Genomic DNA, 24,978 nt, shown 5'->3' with positions numbered 1-24,978 from the left:
AACATTGATCATCAGGGATTTGTGAAACCTCTTGACAGAATCAGATGGAGGTATCACTGGTCAGGTCTTTACCAGTCCATTACACACTTTGTGAGCCACTGTAACGAATATCAGAGATGGAATCAAGTGCAGCAGAGTCTCCAGAGCATTTGATACCAATCCTGCATGCAGCAGCATTATTTCAAAGGATTGGAATTGACCTCATGGGGAAAGTTCCAGAAGTCAACAAACATAAATCAATATATAATAGTCAGCACTGACTATCACACCCTCTATGCTGATATTACAGGTGTGCTGACTGCTGAATCTCCAGAAATTGTAAATTTCCTTATAGAAGACATCATTTTGAAACGTGAAGTACCCCGTGTGACCTCTGGTCATGGAAAAGATTTCCAGTCAAGACTAGTACCAGAGATAATTTCATGTTGTGACATCACCCACAGGATGACAACTGCCTACCATCCATAGATGAATGGCATCACAGGATACTTTAATAAGTAATAAGGTCAACTGGCACGATGGGCAGTGAGATTTCAGGAGTACAACATCACAAAGGTACACAAAAATAGACACAAAGTCAAGGAGGAATCCTCTAGCAGAACGCAGCAGTTTGGATGAAATCTCTGTAATCAGAAATTGCTGCTGAAAAGAGAGCAAATCCAGCACTGCTGAAAACCATAGCAGCTTTGAGGAGGAGGAATGGACCAAAGGAGATTTCCAATTAAGGACTGAAATGTTGTATAAGAGGAGCTGTGATCTGATGGAGCAGAGATGATTGCTTGCCGTGCCACCTCACCAGCAGCCAGAAATTCTGACATATTTCCATGGTGCTCCAACATTGATCATCAGGGATTTGTGAAACCTCTTGACAGAATCAGATGGAGGTATCACTGGTCAGGTCTTTACCAGTCCATTACACACTTTGTGAGCCACTGTAACGAATATCAGAGATGGAATCAAGTGCAGCAGAGTCTCCAGAGCATTTGATACCAATCCTGCATGCAGCAGCATTATTTCAAAGGATTGGAATTGACCTCATGGGGAAAGTTCCAGAAGTCAACAAACATAAATCAATATATAATAGTCAGCACTGACTATCACACCCTCTATGCTGATATTACAGGTGTGCTGACTGCTGAATCTCCAGAAATTGTAAATTTCCTTATAGAAGACATCATTTTGAAACGTGAAGTACCCCGTGTGACCTCTGGTCATGGAAAAGATTTCCAGTCAAGACTAGTACCAGAGATAATTTCATGTTGTGACATCACCCACAGGATGACAACTGCCTACCATCCATAGATGAATGGCATCACAGGATACTTTAATAAGTAATTGGCAGATATGCTCTTCACGTATACTGATTCCAAACAGAGCAATTTGGACACTATAATATTCATTATGACAGTCACGTACAACACTGCAATGTAAGACACTACAAGCTTCACACCAATCTTTCTGCTCTATGGTCAAGAGACTGAAATGACAGTAGGTACACTGTTCCCAGTCCAATAGGATGATACTCACGATGACTGTATGAAACACATCATCAGGATTGAAACAGCATGCAACTGGTTTGTGTATGGGCCCTGTGAACACCCAGTAGAAAGACCAAGGGCACTTTAATACAAAGCACCAGCCAACAAGATGCAGCCCCAGAGACCTGGTAAGGATTTTTATCCCTGTGTGGGAAGTAGGTCTATTATAATAGTTACTAAAGTGCTACTTTGGGTTGTATCATATCCTTCATCACTTGCCAGACATCACATATAAAGTTGAGGATTATGACTCTTCATAAAGAGGGCAAAAATGCAGACACATTGTCCACATCCTCTATATGAAGTCCTAATACAGTCCAGAGGTGCAGATGGATGATGAAAGGTTCAAGAAAACTAAAGACTCGTTCAGCAATCGCGAAGCTTTAAGGGGAGTGGCTACTATCAATGCTCATCATAGTGAAGAGGATTTAACAACACGGAGATCTGCCAGTGCCACCATATAGAGGACCACTGATGAGATCCAAATCCAAGGTGCTGTAGTCAGCTCCAGTGAGAACTTTTGTAACAATGGGTCACAATTTGTCGAGAAGAGGGAACAGTGTCGTGAGCTGTGGTGCATGTAGTGTAGTGTAGGAGTTAGTGTCACTGCCTGGCATACTGTGGATCCCCTGTTCAAACCCTACAACCAGCAATTATTTGTTGTTTAGTGTTTATCATATATCATATGTTAGTACATTCTGGACAATTATATGTTTGTATAAATATAAGCATTCTGGAATATTCAGTGTTTGTATATACAGCTGCACTCTACATCCAGGAAGTCTTTGCATTCCAGATGCCTGTTGGTGTTTGTAATAAATGTGCTTTCTGTGCTAAGTGTACTGCAGGGTGGTTAAAGTGCAGTCACTCACAGAGGTCCAGTGTGGGCCAAAAGTATCATGTGGCAGTGAAACTCGGTAGATATTCTAATGCGTTAATGCAGAGCCGATTTATGCGGGAAAAAAAATTAATTCCCGTTTTGGCTATCAGGTGCTAATCTTGAGCTGTGAATGCAAGAGAGATACATACGGTGAAACCCCTATTTATGTTTTCGTGTGGTTCTGAACTAAAAAATGCAAAACTTAGGAAAATGTTAAAAACACCAAAAATATAAGGAAAAATACATGTAATTGGCATATATGATAAAAAATCGCAATCCTCTCCAATACTGTGTATAAAATCTGTCTAAGTAAAGAAAAGAAAATGTACACTACAATATTTATGCAGTAATTTGTGGCAATGAATTTCATCAATTCTTGAAAAATCACAGATGTGTAACAGCAAGTAAAAACTCATCAAGAAATTGTAATTGGTTATCTGAGGACAAGGTAATCAAGCTGTTTTCTGACATGCTATGACTACAAATTATACTTTCAAAACATGCGTATTTGAGAGATCATCTTTTGTGCTCACCCAGAAAAAAGCAAAAACTGAATATGTTGAATTAAACCAAAAACATCACAGCAGCTAAGTAGTTAAACCATAAGCATAAATATGGACATCTGCTTAATGGCATACTTTGTTACTGTTGTTGCTATTGTTTAATGCTTTTCTTATGAGCTGCACTTCATGTGCTCATGACCGTTAAAGTGTTATTTTGGTCTTGATGAGAGAAACAGAGGTGTGAAAAAATGAGTTTAATTCCCCAGTTGACATTACAAGCTTATTAGAAGTTGGCTCAGTGAATTTCTATAAACTCTGTAAAATTTAAACTTGAAAGAAAACTCAGGTGCTACAGTTTCGCCTCATGCCCTCTGTCACTGCTCCCAGTCTTTACAATCTACAGTTTGTGTTGTGTGCAGTGCAAAGTATATACATGAGTACTATATGCGTTTGTTGTTGCAGCTGGATCATGTCAGATTTTAACATGAAAGTCTTTAAAATGTGTTATCACAAATCTTTTGTTCTATTTCTGTGTGGCATCTCTGTCATAGCACATCATCTGAGTGAAACGTATATTTTCAGCACTTCACAAAATGCTTTCACCCCTACTTGCACTCCGTCGCAAAAGGGCCATTACTCCTCTCCACACATTCAGTAAGCGAGCTCATTTTTACGTGTTTTAGTGTGGTGTGGTGACTGCACTGGCTATTGGGTGATTTAACAAGTCACCAGCCAATAAGAGTTTACTAGGCAGAAATGGGCGACACTTCCTCGATTATGACTGAGAATATTCTTCGACGCTCAATATTTGAATTTAAAAGATTGACGACTGATTTCGTTGCTGAATACAGTACATTGGAAATACGTGCAAAGAGATGAGACTGAATTATAAGTGTCACAAGAAAAGGTGGTGGCTGGGTCCCTTTATCATGTGTTGGCTTGATCCGGAACACTTTGTGTCAATTGTCTTGTTTTTCCATTACCGCTGCAACCTATCAGTAGTTGTATCATAATTTTGTGGTGAATCTAAATGTTGAAAGTTGTGTTGGCAACACCAATCCTGGGTTACGTCAGCCTTTCCTCTCTCACATTTCCCCTCTCCACAATGGCCTAAAATATTCCCTTAACTCTGCCACCAAGCGTGGTGGGAACCACTGTATTTTGTGGCACATATAACTTTGTCAGTCACATCAAATGTCAGTAGGAAGAAAATGGGACAAAGTTAAGCGAGTAAGAACTTATAATTGAGATTAACCTTACTAGGAAGAAATGTAAAAATGGGGAATTTTTAGCCTTGATCTTGTGGGATATTCACATGGGCTATGAATTTATGGTGTAGAATCGCAAAAAGCGTAGAGCCGGAGAATGTAAAATCGAAGTTCCACTGTAGAAATGTTTCCAAATAGAACGGGATGTGGGCAGAAAATGTCAACCTAGTGAGAAATGTTGATTTTATTATTAACCATCGCTTACAAAGTTTGTTCACTATAATCACTGGAGATGTTGGTATACAGTGCCAGATTTGCACCTGGTAGCCAAAATTAGAACCTTTTTTTCCCAGTATATATAAATCCATTCCACACTAACAGTGCCATATGATGCCATATGATGCATGTAGCTGACACTTGACCTCTGTGAGTAGCTGCACTTTAATTATAACCACTTGGTATTTCATTGATGAGTCTGTTTTCAGATTTGGTCTTGATTGTGGTTACGACATGATAATATGACAGTGACTGAATTTTTGAAAGGATTACATTTTAAAATTCAACCATTTTGGAAGACAACTCCTTTGAATAAAGTTAAATTTTTAATTACACTGTTTTCGGAAAAGATAAGATCCTGCATAGAAAGATGAGAGTGAGGGCTATGTCAATCATAAAACAAACAACTATTTGCAAGACCATAATTGCATGTATGTATAGTTCTAGTGAATTGTTGATTTACATGTGGCTTTAGTGAATTTTTAATTTTGAGTATTTTGTTAAAGACAATGTCTCACCATGATTGTTATCAGAAACCTGCAAACTCTACACTGAATGATACAATTTGGATAAGAATTTGGACATTTCATATTTACATAGTATCTATATTACATAAGGAAGAGGGAGCAGAGAAAAAGAAGAAAAAGTTGTATTTACGTTAGGAGGGGTGTTATAGCAAATGGAATCATTTTACATAGCTTCATGAAGAGGGGCAGCAGCCTTTTCAGTAGTTGCAGGGGCAACAGTCTGGATGATTGACTCATCTGGCCTTGTAACACCAACCAAAACGGCCTTGCTGTGCTGGTACTGCGAACGGCCGAAAGCGAGGGGAAACTGCAGCCGTAAATTTTCCCGAGGGCATGCAGCTGTACTGTATGATTAAATGAGGATGGTATCCTCTTGGGTAAAATATTCCGGAGGTAAAATAGTCCCCCATTCAGATCTCCGGGCGAGAACTACTCAAGAGGACGTCATTATCAGGAGGAAGAAAACTGGCGTTCTACGGATCAGAGCGTGGAATGTCAGATCCCTTAATCGGGCAGGTAGATTAGAAAGTTTAAAAAGGAAAATGGATAGGTTAAAGTTAGATATAGTGGGAATTAGTGAAGTTTGGTGGCAGGCGAAACAGGACTTTTGGTCAGGTGAATACAGGGCTATAAATACAAAATCAAATAGTGATAATGCAGGAGTAGGTTTAATAATGAATAAAAAAATAGTAGTACTGGTAAGCCACTACAAACAGCATAGTGAACACATTATTGTGGCCAAGATAGACATGAAGCCCACACCTACTACAGTAGTACAAGTTTATATGCCAACTGGCTCTGCAGATGATGAATAAATTGATGAAATGTGTGATGAGATAAAAGAAATTATTCAGGTAGTGAAGGGAGACGAAAATTTAATAGTCATGGGTGACTGGAATTCGAGAATAGGAAAAGGGAGGGAAGGAAACATAGCAGTTGAATATGGATTGGGGGTAAGAAATGAAAGAGGAAGCTGCCTGGTAGAATTTTGCACAGAGCACAACTTAATCATAGCTAACACTTGGTTCAAGAATCATAAAAGAAGGTTGTATACGTGGAAGAAGCCTGGATATACTGACAGGTTTCAGATATATTATATAATGGTAAGACAGAGATTTAGGAACGAGGTTTTAAATTGTAAGACATTTCCAGGGGCAGATGTGGATTCTGACTACAATCTATTGGTTATGAACTGTAGATTAAAACTGAAGAAACTGCAAAAAGGTGGGAATTTAAGGAGATGGGACCTGGATAAACTGACTAAACCAGAGGATGTACAGAGTTTCAGGGAGAGCATAAGGGAACAATTTACAGGAATGGGGGAAAGAAATACAGTAGTAGAAGAATGGATAGCTTTGAGGGATGAAGTAGTGAAGGCAGCAGAGGATCAAGTAGGTAAAAAGACGAGGGCTAGTAGAAATCTTTGGGTAACAGAAGAAATATTGAATTTAATTGATGAAAGGAGAAAATATAAAAATGCAGTAAATGAAGCAGGCAAAAAGGAATACAAACATCTCAAAAATGAGATTGACAGGAAGTGCAAAATGGCTAAGCAGAGATGGCTAGAGGACAAATGTAAGGATGTAGAGGCTTATCTCACTAGGGGTAAGATAGATACTGCCTACAGGAAAATTAAAGAGACCTTTGGAGAAAAGAGAACCACTTGCATGAATATCAAGAGCTCAGATGGAAACCCAGTTCTAAGCAAAGAAGGGAAAGCAGAAAGGTGGAAGGAGTATATAGAGGGTCCATACAAGGGAGATGTACTTGAGGACAATATTATGTAAATGGAAGAGGATGTAGATGAAGATGAAATGGGAGATATGATACTGCGTGAAGAGTTTGACAGAGCACTGAAAGACTTGAGTCGAAACAAGGCCTCGGGAGTAGACAACATTCCATTAGAACTACTGACAGCCTTGGGAGAGCCAGTCCTGACAAAACTCTTCCATCTGGTGAGCAAAATGTATGAGACAGGCGAAATACCCTCAGACTTCAAGAAGAATATAATAATTCCAGTCCCAAAGAAAGCAGGTGTTGACATGTGAAAATTACCGAACAATCAGTTTAATAAGTCACAGCTGCAAAATACTAATGCGAATTCTTTACAGACAAATGGAAAAACGTAGAGACCGACCTCGGGGAAGATCAGTTTGGATTCCGTAGAAATGTTGGAACACATGAGGCAATACTGACCCTACGACTTGTTTTAGAAAATAGATTAAGGAAAGGCAAACCGCTGTTTCTAGCATTTGTAGAATTAGAGAAAGCTTTTGACAATGTTGATTGGAATACTCTCTTTCAAATTCTGAAAGTGACAGGTGCAAAATACAGGGAGCAAAAGGCTATTTACAATTTGTACAGAAACCAGATGGCAGTTGTAAGAGTCGAGGGACATGAAAGGAAAGCAGTGGTTGGGAAGGGAGTGGGACAGGGTTGTAGCCTCTCCCTGATGTTATTCAATCTGTATGTTGAGCAAGCAGTGAAGGAAACAAAAGAAAAATTCGTAGTAGGTATTAAAATCCATGGAGAAAAAATAAAAACTTTGAGGTTCGCCGCCGACCGAAGTGGCCGAGCGGTTCTAGGCACTACAGTCTGGAACCACGTGACCGCTACGGTCGCAGGTTTGAATCTTACCTCGGGCATCGATGTGTGTGACGTCCTTAGGTTAGTTAGGTTTAAGTAGTTCTAAGTTCTAGGGGACTGATGATCTCAGAAGTCGAAGTCCCATAGCACTCAGAGCCATTTTGAGGTTCGCTGATGACATTGTAATTCTTTCAGAGACAGCTAAGGACTTGGAAGAGCAGTTGAACGGAATGGATAGTGTCTTGACAGGAGGATATAAGATGAACATCAACAAAAGCAAAACGAGGATAATGGAATGCAGTCGAATTAAGTCGGGTGATGCTGAGGGAATTAGATTAGGAAATGAGACACTTAAAGTAGTAGATGAGTTTTGCTATTTGGGGAGCAAAATAACTGATGATGGTAAAAGTAGAGAGGATATAAAATGTAGACTGGCTATGGCAAGGAAAGCGTTTCTGAAGAAGAGAAATTTGTTAACATTGAGTATAGATTTAAGTGTCAGTAAGTCGTTTCTGAAAGTATTTGTATGAAGTGTAGAAACATGGACGATAAATAGTTTGGACAAGAAGAGAATAGAAGCTTTTGAAATGTGGTGCTACAGAAGAATGCTGAAGATCAGATGGGTAGATCACATAACTAATGAGGAGGTATTGAATAGGATTGGGGGAAGAGAAGTTTGTGGCCCAACTTGACTAGAAGAAGGGATCGGTTGGTAGGACATGTTCTGAGGCATCAAGGGATCACCAATTTAGTATTGGAGGGCAGCGTGGAGGGTAACCAAGAGATGAATACACTAAGCAGATTCTGAAGGATGTAGATTGCAGTAGGTACTGGGAGCCGAAGAAGCTTGCACCGGATAGAGTAGCATGGAGAGCTGCATCAAACCAGTTTCAGGACTGAAGACCACAACAACAACAACAACAACAACAACAACATTTAAAGCTTCAGCATCCCTTTTTAATCCATATGGTGTGTCATATGAGTTGTCCACTAATTACCTTTTATTCAAGAACTGTACAAAAGTTGCAGTTAAATGACAAAGTGCAATATGCATAATAGGTGAGAGTTTCTTATCACATAACCAGAAATTTTGCCAGAGAGAAAGTTTATTAATTCTTATTGAAGAATATTGTAGATGTGCATCCACAGAAAGGGAAGGAAATGCTATTATGTTAGTAGTAACTAACTTGATGAAATTAGTAATTAACAGTGGTCCATGGATGCAGACTCTTATTTCGAATTTGTTTCCTTCATTAATATGCTATGATGCTGTTATATAACTTAAGTAGTTGTAAATGATTTATTCCTTCTCTACATTCTTCTTCACAGTTTCAGTTACTGGTAGGAACCTGAAAAAAAATCACATTTGCAATATATTCAAATATAGTAGCAAATTTTAACTCAAAATACAAAAATGCGAATTTACATAATAAATCAAACAATGGAAAATCCAGGATGGAATGTAACAGTATTATGAAAAGGAAAGTTGCTACTCACCATATAGTGGAGATGCTGAGTCACAGATAGGCACAACAAAAAGACTGTCACAAATAAAGCTTTCAGCCAGTAAGGCCTTTGTCAAAAATAGATGACAGATACACATGTACAGACACTCACACAAACGCAACTGACCCGTATATCTGCAGTCTCAAGCAACTGAAACCACACTGCCAGTCGGTTTCAGTTGCCTGAAACTGCAGTTGTATGTTTGAGTCGCATTTGCGGGAAAGTGTGTGGGTGTGTGGGGGGGGGGGGGGGGGGTGTTTTGCACTATGGTCGCAGAAGATACTGGTAGAAGTTGGACCTTAACTACCTCATTTACAACATTGCCATCCTCAGCAAGCAACAGCATGATAGCCATTACCAAGTGCTTTGAGTACTCTGCTTTGCTTTTTGTGTGTAGCTCATTCTTCCCTTTTTCTTATTTTGAAATGAGCGAAGAGACTAAACCTGGCCCGCCGTGGCATTAGAATGTGACTCTCAGGACACCCAAAGGGACAGGGATCCATGTGTCAATTCTCCCACACAGAAACACAAAACACCAGTATAGGTTAGAACATTAGTATAGGCTGGCTGACCAGCAAGATGGAGGCGGGGCTTGTTCCCCCCCAACAACACTCCTCACCTATTGGGCATTAGGTTCTCATTTTTTTTTTAAATTATTTATTTATTTATTTATTGTTCTGTGGGACCAAATTAAGGAGAAATCTCCATGGTCATGGAACGAGTCAATAAATGAAATTATAGCATGATAGTAAAAACAGATAAAATGAAATATAAAAAACATATTCAGGCGACAAGTCGTAAGTTTAAATAAAGAAAATCAACAATGTAACACTGGAATTTGCTTAATTTTTTGGCTCTTCCAGGAGCTCCTCGACAGAATAGGAGGAGTGAACCATGAGGAAACACTTCAGTTTAGGCTGAAAAGACTTTGGGCTACTGCTAAGATTTTTGAGTTCTTGTGGTAGCTTATTGAAAATGGATGCAGCAGAATACTGCACACCTTTCTGCACAAGAGTCAAGGAAGTGCATTCCACATACAGATTTGATTTTTGCCTAGTATTAACTGAGTGAAAGCTTCTAATTCTTGGGAATAGGCTAATATTGCTAACAACAAACGACATTAAAGAAAATATATACTGTGAGGGCAATGTCAGAATTCCCAGACTATTGAATAGGGGTCGACAAGAGGTTCTCGAACTTACACCACATATCGCTCGAACAGCCCATTTTTGAGCCAAAAATACCCTTTTTGAATCATAAGAATTACCCCAAAAAATAATACCATACGACATAAGCGTATGAAAATATGTGAAGTAAACTACTTTTTGTGTTGAACTGTCACTTATTTCAGATACTGTTCTAATGGTAAATAAAGCAGCATTTAGTTTCTGAACAAGATCGTGGACATGGGCTTTCCACAACAGCTTACTATCTATGCCTGTGGACTTCTGCTACATTGTAGTATCCTCACTATAGTGACCACACCAAGTCTTCATGTAAAGTGTGAATAGAGCTATTTTCAGTTCTACTTTCAGTCAAACCATCTTGTTGGTTCTGTCTGCCTGTGGACTTCTGCTACATTGTAGTATCCTCACTATAGTGACCACACCAAGTCTTCATGTAAAGTGTGAATAGAGCTATTTTCAGTTCTACTTTCAGTCAAACCATCTTGTTGGTTCTGTCTGTATTGTTCTCAAGTGTGGGTGATACAGCCACAATATGCAAAATAAGGGGGTTGGAAAAGAAAGAGAATGTCGAGAAACATCTCAAATCGGAGTAGGATTCTGTTCACCAGTAAGAAAATGCTGCTGCTTCTCAACGGAGGCTATCATTTCACTCAAAGAGCTTTCATTTTAAGTGATACAGACTGTTTATTCTCTGTTTCATTATTTTATCTCCAATAATGGTTTTTTCTTTTTCTTTTGCAGTCAGTTTCGTCTCCAGGAACGTAGCATAGCAAACTTTTATATTTATACATCTGGATGCTCTTTACACCAAAAATAGATGCTAATTTTGCCAGAGATTTGTGCTAATTTTATCCAAAATAGGTAGTATACTTTCAGGTTCTTACAGACTGCAATCCCCTATTTTTTAACATTATATTTCCCAGAATGCTAATTCGCTAATTTCACCAAAAATAGATGCTAATTTTGTCCAAAATAGGTAGGACATTTTCAGGTTCCTATAGACTGCAAAATTCTACTTTTTTTTAACCATATATTTCCCAGAATTTCTAGGTAATTTGTAAATATTCTCTACACATTGTTGTCATTACAGCATGCAATGATACTTCCACATCCATGGATCGTTGGCTGTCACGTCTGGAGTCATCTAACTGGATGTCACACATCAAGGATACACTAAATTGTGCCTGTCTAGTTGCACAATGTCTTGATCAGGTACAGTAACTGCTTATCTATGTAGACTCAAGAAACAGTTTCGTATGCACAGTCATTGGATACTTGTAACAATAGAACAGGAACTGAAAGATAATGTGGATTTTATTAAGAAATTACATCTAAGGAAGATTTATTGTGGATGAAGAATTAATTGATATGTCGTGGGCTTGAATAATGTTAGTTTATAAGTATGGTTCAGCAAGAGCAATGTGTTCACAAAGTTCTTACACTTTCGATGCCCTAGTTGTAGAAACATAGTACCTGTTGTATAGTCTTCCTCTCACTTCTTTCATTTGCACAGCTTAAGTTATGTGGTTTTCTCACTTTAAATCACTTCAAATCAGCTCTAGATATTTGAAAGTTGAAGGCCATGACCCTTCCGCGACAGTGTAAACAAACAATATCAGATCTTTTACACTGACATGAATATCTCTCAAGTCAATAATATAAGCACTATCTAAGAAAGTTGGTACCACAATGGGATTATGTTATTAAAATGCTCAACACTTTAAAATATATTTTTTATTCTGAAAATCACTTTAGTTTTTAGTCAATAACTAATACTCTAATTTTTCCCTCACAGGAAGGAGCTTCTGTACTTGTTCATGGTTCTGAAGGGATGGATGCAACCCTATTAGTTACTTCATTGGCACAAGTAATTCTTAATCCTGATTGCCGGACAGTGCGAGGGTATGTGCTTAGTACTATGATTGATTCTCCATTTCATGATTGCAACAGAACTCTTCATTTTTGTTACTGAATAAAAATGTGCTAAAAGGTTCTTATTTTTTTAATTCAGCATTCAGTTCAATAATTTTTTTAAACCTGACATGAGTGGACACTGATAACAGAAAACTTTACTTATCAGTGCTAAAATTGTGACTGGCTATTAACAATATGATATCTTGAGCGCATAATATGATACCATTTGTGGAGGAATAGAAGTGTACAGAAACATAATGAGGGGTATTAATAAAACATTCAGAAGCCATGGGAAAAGAAATAAAATAAGTGCATCAGGAAAGACCATTAGGCGAAGAAAGGGAAAGCGTGACATGGACTTAGATTCATATTTAGGTTAGGCTGGAAGGATTGAGCAATTTTCTGAGAGTTAATATCACTGGTCACTGTGAATAAAAATGTAAAAATGTTATCAACGTTTGATTTGTTCTAAATGAGAGTCAAGGTTTTCAAGTACTTTAATGTAAACATTATTTGTGGAGTATGCCTTCGTAGATTAACAACAATGGTTAATACTATTAACACTCTGCCAGTCTAAATTAAGATGGTATGTCCATGTGAAACGAAAAGAAGAAACCAGGATAGCCAAGAAATGTCTTAAAACCATTCTAACTGGGAAAAGGCATGTTGGTTACCAAAGGGATCCACGAGGAAGAGCTGTACAAGGATAGAAAAAGTTGGAAGAGGCTCATCAAACACTTAGGAAACTGGAGCTGCAGCCTGGTGGTGGTGGTGGTGATTATTAATCCCACTAAAAAAGTGAAATATTAAGTAGTGGATTTGAGCAAGATGTTCATTTGAAGCCACTTTAACTGCAGGTAAAGCAGAGCAGATGCCCATTGTTAACACTTTGAGGACTGGGCAATTATTTGTAGTTCAATTTGCTGATATTGTGCTTTTTCATAGTTTTCTCCAAATTCTGTATTCTTTTTCAGCATTTCAGTCCTGTTAATGAAAGTGTCACTATCAAAATCACAATCCATCAGTATCTGCATAACTATATGACAGCTCAGAATTTTTACACACACACACAAAAGTATACTTTGTGGTGCTAAATTAAATTATGAGAAATTACAGTTTGGAACAACTGCATGGTGTTATGAAAAGTGAAAATTTGTAGTGTTAATAAAAAAATCATATAATTTTCATTTAAACACCATCAGTCCCTGTTTTTAGCTTTTATTATTTATTTTTATTTTATAAAACACATACCTCTGGTAGTTCTTACCTGCTATTTTTGCAATTATCTCCCTTGTTTCTACCACATTCTTCGGTAGTGCCACTACCTTTACCTCCCTATTGGAAAATAGGAAGGGAGACAAGGATTTAATATATCATTGATGATGAGGAGCTGTTGTATTCCTGTTTTTCTGCTTGCTGTATACAATGTCTCACCAATTTCCTTCTCCTAACCTTGCATTCCCACACTCTTCAGCTTGTACTACCATCGACTCTAGTTACAATATGGCATTGTAGCTATATGCAAGTGTCTGTGTCTTTAAACCTTCTGCTCAGAACAAAAAACAAGTGTTGACTTGCAACTCTCCAATCATCTAAAGTTTATGATGCTGTCTACTAATTAGCACTTCTGCTTTAAGAAGAGTTGTGTGTTTCGTTTCCATTGGGACCTTTCTATTACCATATGGATCTCTTTCCGTTGATCAGAAATTATTAATTTAAATAATCATAAGTAACACTAAGAATTCGTAGCTTTTTATTTACTGTTGTTGTACAGAAAAACAGATTAGTTCTGTATAAAAATGATTTGTGTGTCTTTTCTTCTATCACTTTTGTTGGTGGGGTCAAGTCATTGCTGCCACCATATCACTTTTCATACTAATCTTGTATTGTATTGCCAATTGTGAAATATTGGTTTTCCTTTTATTGCAGGTTAGAAGCACTGATAGAAAGGGAATGGCTGCAAGCTGGTTATCCGTTCACAGTCCGTCACAGCAAATCCTGCTATGCAGCTAACAGTAGCAGTCGCACTAAAGGGCATGCACCAACATTTCTACTGTTCCTAGACTGTGTATGGCAAGTGCATCAGCAATTTCCATGTAGTTTTGAGTTCAGTCCTTACTTTCTCATCATGCTCTTTGAGCACTCATACTCATCACAATTTGGTAAGTACTAATGAAACTTCTTGCTATAGAAAACACTTTTCTTCATCAGACAGCAATTCTACCAACTGAAGATGAGAGTTAAATTAAAATTCATTGGCAACTGGCTTTTCCAAGGCAAAAATTATGTAGTTTTATTATCCATATGGAAGTCACATTTTTTGTAACCAAACCCTCATAAAGAAAGGCATGCCAAGGCAGAGAAGTAGAAGAGAGCAAACATAGGTAATATTGATATAGCGACCTAAGTAATGATGTGGAAGTAAGAAACATAGGTACATCCTCACACATCCAAACTGATCCATAGCATTGCCATACACACATTAATAGTGCAGTCCTATGCCAAGTTGTTCATGGGCTATTTTGAGAAATCCTTTGTAGTTGCCATTCAGCTGGTAAAAATTCACTGATGGCATCTCTGTAACCTAGATCCAGAGGAAGGACACATTATCTTTGTTCATTCAAACTCTTAATACCTTTATTTTCCATTCGTTTCAATTTGTCCGTCTTGCTGTAGGTTGTGTTCCACCTCACAGATGTTTCAATATGAAATTCTCTCTTCACATCAAACCTTCTAATCTCTCCCAGCGTTCTAATTACCTATGAAAGCTGCATCTCTAGTAACAAAGAGCTTTTCACCCAGTATGCTGAAGATATTACTGAGGCCTTCACTGAGTAAAACTACCATCCTACCCAATTTTCAGATACTGATGTTCTGTGCCTTATCTCCACATGCACACTCCAGTTATGTCACACCTACTGACCAACCATAAAGGTGTTTGCAAAGTAATTGGTCATTAGTTGGAATGTTGGCTACGGCTTCATGTTCACAGACTCTGGGACATACACAACAGCTGAAACACACTGTGACCAAAATCCAATGTTCATTGTAGCCCAACTGTGGAAATAGAACTCTACTTGCAATACTGCCCACAGACACAACAGATATGTAGTAATTGTGCCATTGATGACCACACTGTGCTTGAATTTATAAACTTCCAGCAGATAGTGTATGAATGGTGAAGTAAGGAGTCATATACAAAGTATGATCCACCATATGGAACAATGTGTGCATGTACATGAAATAAGAGGAGTGCGAAGATCACATGACTATCTTAGAGGCAGGCGTAGGCAAGGTGCCAATACAATCAGTTGTGACATACATTGTGCTGGATCTATGCAATAGATTATTAGCTGTTTGTCTTAGCCTGTACAATAAGTGGCATTTGATGTGGGTCATTGGTGAATATCGGTTCTGTAGATACTCCGTATTGCTATGACAGTGACTCTCTCACATGTTCTTTGGAGCGTCAACATTTTGTTGCAACACTAATGGTGGTGTGATGTACCCAGCAACACTCTAATGGCCCCATAATTGCATCGCATGCTGAGATGTGCACACATTGCCTATTGGTGACATCTAGTGTAAGCGCAGCATCACCTGAACAGCACATCACGAAGCTGATGCAGTGACCCTGGACTGGATAGCTGTCCGTTACCTGCAAGCAGTACATGTGGCCACTCTTCTTGGCAGGCATATTGAGCTGAAAGAAGCACTATGTTTTTGGAGAGAAGCTGGTTCCTCTATGCAATGCTACATCACTTGGAGTAGGATGCACAGCTGCGAAGACAAAAGCTGTTAAGTGCTTGTCTTGCTTATTTCCTTTCCAAATGTTAGGAAAATATCCAGAATGAAATTTTCACTCTGCATCGGAGTGTGCACTATTATGAAACTTCCTGGCAGATTAAAACTGTGTGGAAGCTTCACAGAAGCTCTCCTGCAAACCCCTAGAACTCATGGAAGAAAAGATGTTGTGGAGACATGGCTTAGCCACAGCCTAGGGTATGTTTCCAGAATTAAATTTTCACTCTGCAGCAGAGTGTGCGCTGATGTGAAACTTCGTGGCACACAGTTTTGTGTGGCAGACCGAGACTCGAACTCTGGACCTTCGCCTTTCTTGGGCAAGTGCTCTACTGACTGAGCTATCCAAACACGACTCACAACCATCCTCACAGCTTTACTTTCACTAGTACCTCATCTCCTACCTTCCAAACTTCACAGAAGCTCTCCCGCAAACCTTGCAGAACCAGCACTCCTGGAAGAAAGGATATTGCGGATGCATGGCTTAGCCACAACTTGGGGGTTGTTGCCAGAATGCACACAATTTTAATCTGCCAGTATCAGTGCACCTCCACTGCAGAGTGAAAATTTCACTCTGGAAACATCCTCCAGACTGTGGCTAAGCCATGTCTCCTTTCTTTCAGGAGTGCTCACCAGGCTATGGCTAAGCCATGTCTCCTTTCTTTCAGGAGTGCTAGTTCTGCAAGGTTTGCAGGAGAGCTTCTGTGAAGTTTGGAAGGTAGGAGACAAGATGCTGGCAGAGTAAAGTGGTGAGGATGGGTCATGAGTTGTGCTTGAATAGCTCAGTCAGTAGAGCACTTTCCCACAAAAGGCAAAGGTCCCAAGTTTGAATCTCGGTCCTGCAGACAGTCTTAATTTGCCAGGAAGTTTCGTCAGGAAAATATATTCTCAAGATATGAGAGCCAATGGAGAAAAGCAGTGCCTCAGAGACAGGTGAAAATGAGCACAAGTATCGTCTCATACTATGATGGTATATAGTGAAGTTCATAGGTTTCAAGAAAAACCTAGAATACTGAATGCTAATGAACTCAATCAGAAATTGTTACTCTGGGATACGTACCAGTCCCAGTTACTGGGCAGAATAAGCAAACTAGAAAAAAAATATTAGCGTCTTGGGAAGTAATGGTGAAAGAAACAACAGCTACTGGTCCAACAGATGCAGCTCCCCCATCCAAACCAAGATTGACAAATACCACCTATATATAAATGGCTACCTTAAACTGTGCACATACTTGGTTCATTAAATAAAAAGATGAGCAAGATGCAAGCATAACCAAGGAACACTTTGCAGACATAATAAATCCCCAAGCAGCTCATGTGAAAATTTAAAAGTATTTGCTCTGAAAGCAGTGTGGTAATAATAGAAGCAGATCCTAGCAAAGACTCAGAAAATAATAAAGAAAACAAAAATGTTCAAAGTGCTAAAATGCAAACATCCAAAATAAGAGGTACCCACTTATTATCATGTATGATGTATTGACTACCACGTGCAAAAAAGACTTTTCGGGTGCAGTATACAAGCAAAATTTTGGGGAAGTTAAAATTCAAGACAGGCCCCATGGCATAAATGTGTGTGAATAATATGGTGGAGGTCACCCTGAGACTTAGGAAGCTCTTGTTACACTGGTTACAGAATCCTGTCAGCTAAGGACCACTTAGTTGTGTGAAGAGTCTAAAATGCCTGTGATTACAATCATTTAACAAATTTATCAAAGCAGAGAAGCACGCTTGTGCTCTCTGCAATGAAGCCAAAGACTGCTCCAACACTAAAATGCCACCAAAGTATGACCCTGTATGATTAGAGGTAAGAAATGTTTGTGCCCTGAAAGTGACTGTGCCATGTACAAGATGCTGCTGCAAAGAGAAATCACAAAAACTGACTGGCCAGTAAAACTACTGCAGTTAGTTTGGAGATCAATGCTCAATTCTCAGAACTACACAGAAGGAAAGAAGAGATAATTGTAAGCACAAATAGAAGAAACCTCCTTCAATGCACCTTCGAAATTTGTGATGTGCATTACAATAGCAAGGAAACTAAACTGTTGTTACCAGGATAAGGAAGCAATTGATGAATTAAATGTCCATGTCCTGATTAGGATGGGCTGTCCAGCCACACATGGAAACAGTGCTGATGCTGGAGCAAACATTATCACCACTGTGGCAGCCCAGTCGTCTGCAGCTAACAAAATCAACTCTTGGAGAGTCCTTCACCATGCCACTGGAAGCAACCAAAATGTGATTATCATAGTTTTCTTTGACTCTGGTTTACAATGAATAAATATCGGACAGGAAAACGACAACCTTTGATGTAATTATTTTAAAGGCTAACTAGGAAAACTAAGTGCAGGAATTGACTTTTGAGTACCAGAAGATGCTGACTGCAGCATAGACTAAATGCCACAGGTACTTGCAACTGTCTTACAAAACAGACAAAAAGTAGCCATTCCAATACAGAAAACTGCTAGACCAATGTCTTGGAACACAGAGCCTACAAAACTGAAGAAAAACATGCACAACTACTGCACACAATTTTATCAAAGAGCTATAACACACAAGGAGAGGGAGTTAAGACTATTCTATAAACCAGTGAAAACCAAATACAAAGCTCTAACAATGGAAACTCCAAGCAGGAATATCAACAATGTAGGATAAGATAGATTGCTACTTACTGTAAAGAAAACATGTTAAGCTGCAGACGGGCACAATTAAAAGACACTTAGAGTTTTCGGCCACAGTCTTCAACAGCAAAAGAGCAACACACACCATTCATACACACAAACAAGCACACCTTATGCATACATAACTGCCACCTCCAGCACCCCACTTGGGATGCAAGTAGCAATCTGAGGGGGCAGGGAAGGGGAAGGGATAGTAGTGTGGATGTGAGGAGGGAGACGAACACTGTCTGGCGGGGTATGCAGAGACTAGAATGCCAACAGGCACAACATCAGGAGGTTGTGGGGCAGGGAGGTGTGTGTGCTAGGGGTGGAGGGAGGAGGAGGAGTAGGGAAACATGGGCAGGTGTGTTGTCAAAAGGCGGCAAACAGAGAGGGTGGGAGATGAGAATGGGGAGGAGATGATAGGCAGAGGGGGTGGGAATTGTTGGGTGGAAGGTGTAGGGACAGTATGTTACCATAGGGTGAGGCTGGGATAATTACGGGAGCAGAGAATGAGTTGTAAGGATAACTCCCACCTGCGCAGTTCGGAGAGGCTGGTAATGGAGGGGAGGATCCAGATGATTCAGGTAGTAAAACAGCCATTGAAATCAAGCATGTTATATTCAGCTGCGTGTTGTGCCACAGGGTGGTGTACTTTGCGGTAGTGGCTGTTCATCCTGGTGGACAGCTAGTTGGTAAACATACGAACAGAAAAAGCTGTGCACTCATTGCAGCAGAACATCCCCATTCCCTTCTCTTCACTTATCACAACACACACACCTCAGTGTTCCTTTTCTCCCACATTTCTGTATGTTTTTATTGTATTTGTGCATATTTTTATGTGGTTTCTTGCAGTTTCGTGCATTTGTGTGTATTTTTACATATTTGTGTATCTGTGTGTGTTTCTGCATATCTTTACATATTTTATGCATTTTTACATGTATTTCTGCTTATCCAGCTCCTCTCTCAACCATTAACACCTATTTTGCCCATTTACACTTCATTCCCATTTCCTGTACACTGTTCCTGCCACATTGTACCCCTGCTCCATCTTTCTGTACCAGTTCAAAAAAATATCCTTTTCACTGGCTAAAATGCAGTTCCACATCCTATTTATCAAATGCTGCCTAAACTGTGGAATCCCTCAAACAGCCTAACCATAAAGATTTCTTTGTCTGGATCCCATCCCTCCTTTCACAATTACCTATACCTTTTCAGATTCTGTCAATCCCTGGCCTCACAAACCTGGTACTGCAAAAACACATCTCCATGTCACAGGCATCCCAGAACCACCCCTGCTCCCTCTGCAAAATCCTACTACTGTGCAATCTGTACTCTGTACATCACATCTCTGAAGCTGAAGCCTTTGCTCTCCAGCACCTGGAGAAGGATTCCAGACACCACCTCCATAAGTTACCCAACCTGTTGACATTACTATCCAACCCCATCCTACCCAAAGTGTTCCTCCGTCCATCCGTCATAGCACCTAAACTCTGCCTATCTGACGTTTTCAACTTTCCACATCCCCCAAAACACCCAACCAACTCTTCACCAAATCCAGAGCCAAAACATTCCCATAACAGTGTTATCAACTTTCCCACCAAAACCCTCAGCTCCACAGAAGTTTCAGTCATATCCAAAGGCCTCACCTTTAGCCCTACATCCAAATTTAACCACGCTGATTTTGTCAAAGACCTACTCTCCTTCTCTCAGTCCCAGCTGCGGAAGCACTTCTTTGCTGCCAATCCCTCCAACCAAAACCACCCTAATTCAAACACTGAACCCTGCCTCTTCCAGTTCATACCATAATCCTCCTCCCCCCACCCCCCACCCCCCTCCCCCCATCTGACCACCCGCTGGTAACATGGTAACCTTCCAGGAATTCCGTACCTCTAACTTAGCTACCATCCTTCTCCAGGTCCCGTCCTCAGAATACCAACCTTCCAATAGAAGAAAGAGTAGCCACAACCTCAAAATAAATCCTGACCTAGCCATTCTACATGCAGACTACGGTTCCACCACTGTTTGTTATGAACCACAGTGACTACATGACAGAAGGCCTCCATGAATTATCTGACTCCTCCACCTATAAATTCTGTCAGGGTGATCCCATTCCAAAAGTCCAACACAACCTCCGATTCCTGCTTAAAACCTTAGGCCCTTCCCAGAACCTCTCTCTTCTGGATCCGTTTACCTCCTCATTCCTATGACATTCCACACCCACACCTTCTGCATGCTCTCCAAAGTCCTCAAACCCAACAAACCTGGATGCCCCACTGTGGCTGGTCATTGTGCCTCCACTGAAAGAATTTCAGTCCTCATTGACCAACACTTCCAATCAGTTGCCTATAATCTAGTCTCCCACATCAAAGACACCAACAACTTCCTTCACCGGCTCTCCACCAACCCCACCCCTTTACCTCATAGATCCCTACTCGTCACTGTTGATGCCACCTCCCTATACACCTACATCCCTCATGCCCATGGTCTTACTGCCATTGAAAACTATCTTTCCTAATGTGTCTCAGACTCCAAACCCATTACCTCATTCACTTTACTAATTTTATTGTAACTGTCACCTACTTCTCCTTTGAAAGGGAAGGTATACAAACAAAATCACAGCACAGCCATGGGCACTGGCATGGCATCCTCCAATGTCAACCTGTTTATGGACCATGTACAGTAAACCTACCTAGCCTCCCAAAATGACAAACTTCTAGTGTGGTTCAAGTTCCTTTATTCTTTCACAACCTCAATGTCTTCTCTCCCATCCACTTCACACGGTCCTCCTCAACCCAGCATGTCTCCTTCCTAGATGTTGACTCCGTCTGTCTGATAGCTCCATCTGCACCTCTGTTCCCATCAAAGCCACCAACCACCAACAGTACCTGCATTTCAACAGCTGTCAGTCTCTTTCACACAAAAAAGTCGCTCTCGTATGGCCTGGCCACTTGAGGACGGCATATTTGCAGTGACAAGAACTCTCTTGCTCAGTATGCTGAAGGTCTCACCAAGGCCTCCACAGACAGGTACTATCCCCCAGATCTAGTTTGCAAACAGATCTTCAGTGCCATTTCCCCCTCACACCTCGAGTCCTCTCAGCAACCCCAAGAACCAGCCACAAAGGAGTGTCTCCTTTGTCACCCATAACCACCCTGAACTAGAATAACTGAACTATATTGTTCGTCAGGGCTTTGGTTATGCATCATCATGCCATGAAATGAGACACGTCCTACCTGAGATACTTCCCACCCCTCCTAAAGTGGTGTTCCATCACTCACCCAACCTCCACAACATCCTAGTCCATCCCTATGTCTCTCCCAATCCCAACCCCTTGCCACAAGGACCATATCCCTGTGAGACACCCAGGTGTAAAACTTGCGCAATCCATCCACCAAGCACTTCCTGTTCCAGTCCTGTCACAGGTGTGTCCAACCCCGTTAGAGGCCAGGCAACCTGTGAAAGTGGCCATGAAATTTACCAGCTCTGTTGCAATCATTGCACAGCTTTTTGTATTGGCATGACTACCAACCAGCTGTCTACATCAGACTGTGGCCAAGAGCAAAGTAGATCACCCTATTGCACAACATGCACATGAACATAACATGCTTGATTTCAATGGCTGCTTCACTACCTGAGCACCTGGATCCTCCCCTCCAGCACCATATTTTCTGAACTGCGCAGATGGGAGTTATCCTTACAACACATTGTCCACTCCCATAATCATCCCGGCTTCAAGGCGTTGGGCACAACTAGTAACTGGTGCATGGGGTATTCCTATAGAATAGTAACAGAGAAGTAAAAACACTAACTGTCTTTTCTACACTCCATATTTAACAGGGTGAGGCTATTTAGAGACTGTAAGACCCCAGTGAGTGAAGTCACTTGTTCCAGAAGATAACAGTGAAAATATTGAAGTTCTTCAAAGAGAGGCCCCATATGAAAGCACATGTGGTGTTTTACCATTTGCAGAAGAAGTTGCAATTGCTATCAAGCAGCCAAAGAATGGAAAAGCTCCGTGTCCTATGATTACATCCATGACGAAATGTTAAAAGCTGTGAAGAACAAAATTGTTCTGTTGTTTACACATTTATCAAATGAATCACCAAGATGAGGAAAAATTTCTGTGATCTGAAAGTCTACACAAGTTGTAATAATCCAGAAGAGCACGGGTAGAGATATAATGGTTCCTAAGAGCGTATGACCATTCTGTCTTCTTGGCACGAGAGTGCTTGCTGTGCAGCAGACTACAGTCCCCCAGACTGTTGCATGGCTTCAAACTGAGCCAATTCAGCTTCAGAAAGGGCAGATCCATAGATTATGCAAATACCTGTGCTCTCAAAATTGTCAACAACTGTAGAAACTAGTATGTTGTAGGCATCATGGGTACATTTGACAACCTTTGGGGAATCACAATGTTTGCCCTCCTGAGACAATTAGAGGCCCCAAAACATGTGTACCATAGCTTCCTACATTACTGCGAAGGGTACGTTGTGGAGTGGGGCACAACATCCAGCAATGTAGTGAGCCAAATTACTAAAGATTATCTACAGGGATATATATGTAGACCAATTTTTTGGGACCTTAGCCTTGAGCTATTGCTAACAACTCTGAATGAAAATGCTCAATTGTCATGAGTAATAAGCTATGCTGATGACATATTGGTTGTGTTGGCAGAGGACTCAAGAGCCAGGCTGGAAATAAAAGTGTGACATACTTGCTCAGATCCAGATGATGTTCAGTTAATAAATAAGAAATAGCAGCAAATAAGACTGCCTACCTACTGCTCAAAGGCAGCCTCTCACACTTGGAGAATTCTACTCTGAGAGTCAGGGGAACTCCAGTGGGATAAAGTGAGGTAAGTATTTGGGCATTCACACGGATGAGAAGCATAACTTTCACATGCATATATCCTTCAGATATTTTAGAAATCCACAAAAGTTTTGCACAAATTGGCAAGAGTGGGCACCACTGACTTTTAAGAAGCCTTTGCAATGGCTTATATCTATCATGCTGCAATCCTGGGTAAGGTAGTAAGATCTGCCACTGGCACCTGGGCATACAAACTGTGATACAGTCGATACAGGTCAATCAAGACGCATACAGAGAGGGGTGTGCTACTGAGCTCCCTGGAGTCTTATGAGGTGGCACTGATGGAGGCACTATTAGTCATAAAAGATACAGTTCTCTCTACTGGCTTCAAAAAGGGATTCTTCCCAAAGTGAGTGAAATTACAACCAAAAAAGAGTTAAAATTACAGAAAGCAAGTGAAAGGCAAAGAGACTGGATTAATATCACAACAGTTCACAGGGTATATGGCATATTTCCAAACATTAAGGAAGGGGTGCTTACCAACAATGTAAATCCATTTATGGGCAGGAGTCATTGTGTATATTGTATTAAATGCCCAGCCTACAAAGATCTGAGGACTCAAATAACTGTCATTGGTACACTAACTGTAACTGTTAAGGACAAAAGTCAAATGGCATGTGGTGAACAAGGTAGCAAATAAGATATCTGGAAGGGAACTTAGAAAATATTTAGAATGTAAAAGAAACCTAAATGTAAGTGACAATGCTGGAGTGAATGAGTATCATAAAGGACCACCAGACTTAATTTCTACACAGAGGACAATTGGATGCAGTGGATATGTGACCAACAACATGGCAGCTATGGAAGAACTGGTTGAATGACACATGACTTAGGTGGGTTTCCCAGCAAGAGCAGACACCCAGTGGGTTTGGGATTGTTTGAGGATGGTATTGGTTTTCTGCAACTTGAATCCTAGAATTTAGTGTACTGTCCCCAGCAATAGGGTACTTATTCTTCCTTGAACATGGTTTTTCGAACTGGTTAAGATTAGGTTCAAATGGCTCTGACCACTATGGGACTTAATTTCTGAGGTCATCAGTCCCCTACAACTTAGAACTACTTAAACCTAACTAACCTAAGGACATCACACACACATCCATGCCCGAGGCAGGATTCGAACCTGCGACCGTAGCGATCGCGCAGTTCCAGACTGTAGTGCCTAGAACCGCTCGGCCACCATGGCCGGCAGTTAAGATTAGGAACTGCTATGATGATAATGTAGGTGACAGACTAATTTAGTATAATGGTTTATGGGTTTCGGATGTTTTTCTTTTCCATTTAATATTTTGTAAATTTTGTTCCCTTTCTAATTAATTACACGAATTATTGAAGATGTGTAAATTACAAATCTTGCCCAAGTTAACAACAGTTGTATATACAACTTTCTGCGGCTGTGTGTAAATACGATCTGCATTGGATTCCAGGAGGCAGGTGTCGAAATTGTGAGCAATAAAAAATAAAATACTTTTCAATCCATAAAAACTTCACAGACATGTTTCGAACTCACTGTAGACTCACATTTG

At 40.2% G+C, this 24,978-nt stretch overlaps 1 protein-coding gene across 2 annotated transcripts in view; it reads left to right on the top strand.

Annotated features, from left to right (window-relative positions):
• Window positions 1-24,978, top strand: part of LOC126162736 (myotubularin-related protein 9) — a 104,946-nt gene that overhangs the window by 66,361 nt on the left and 13,607 nt on the right. For both annotated transcript variants that reach the window (XM_049919401.1, XM_049919400.1), the window contains exons 8-10: window positions 11,302-11,423; window positions 12,007-12,113; window positions 14,055-14,287. In XM_049919401.1, the coding sequence (XP_049775358.1) occupies window positions 11,302-11,423; window positions 12,007-12,113; window positions 14,055-14,287 (462 nt within the window). The remainder of the gene's footprint in view (window positions 1-11,301; window positions 11,424-12,006; window positions 12,114-14,054; window positions 14,288-24,978) is intronic.

Source organism: Schistocerca cancellata, chromosome 2 (genome assembly GCF_023864275.1).
Source record: "Schistocerca cancellata isolate TAMUIC-IGC-003103 chromosome 2, iqSchCanc2.1, whole genome shotgun sequence".
NCBI lineage: Eukaryota > Metazoa > Arthropoda > Insecta > Orthoptera > Acrididae > Schistocerca > Schistocerca cancellata.
Note: the sequence above shows the minus strand (reverse complement) of the source record. Positions and strands in the feature narration are given on the sequence as shown.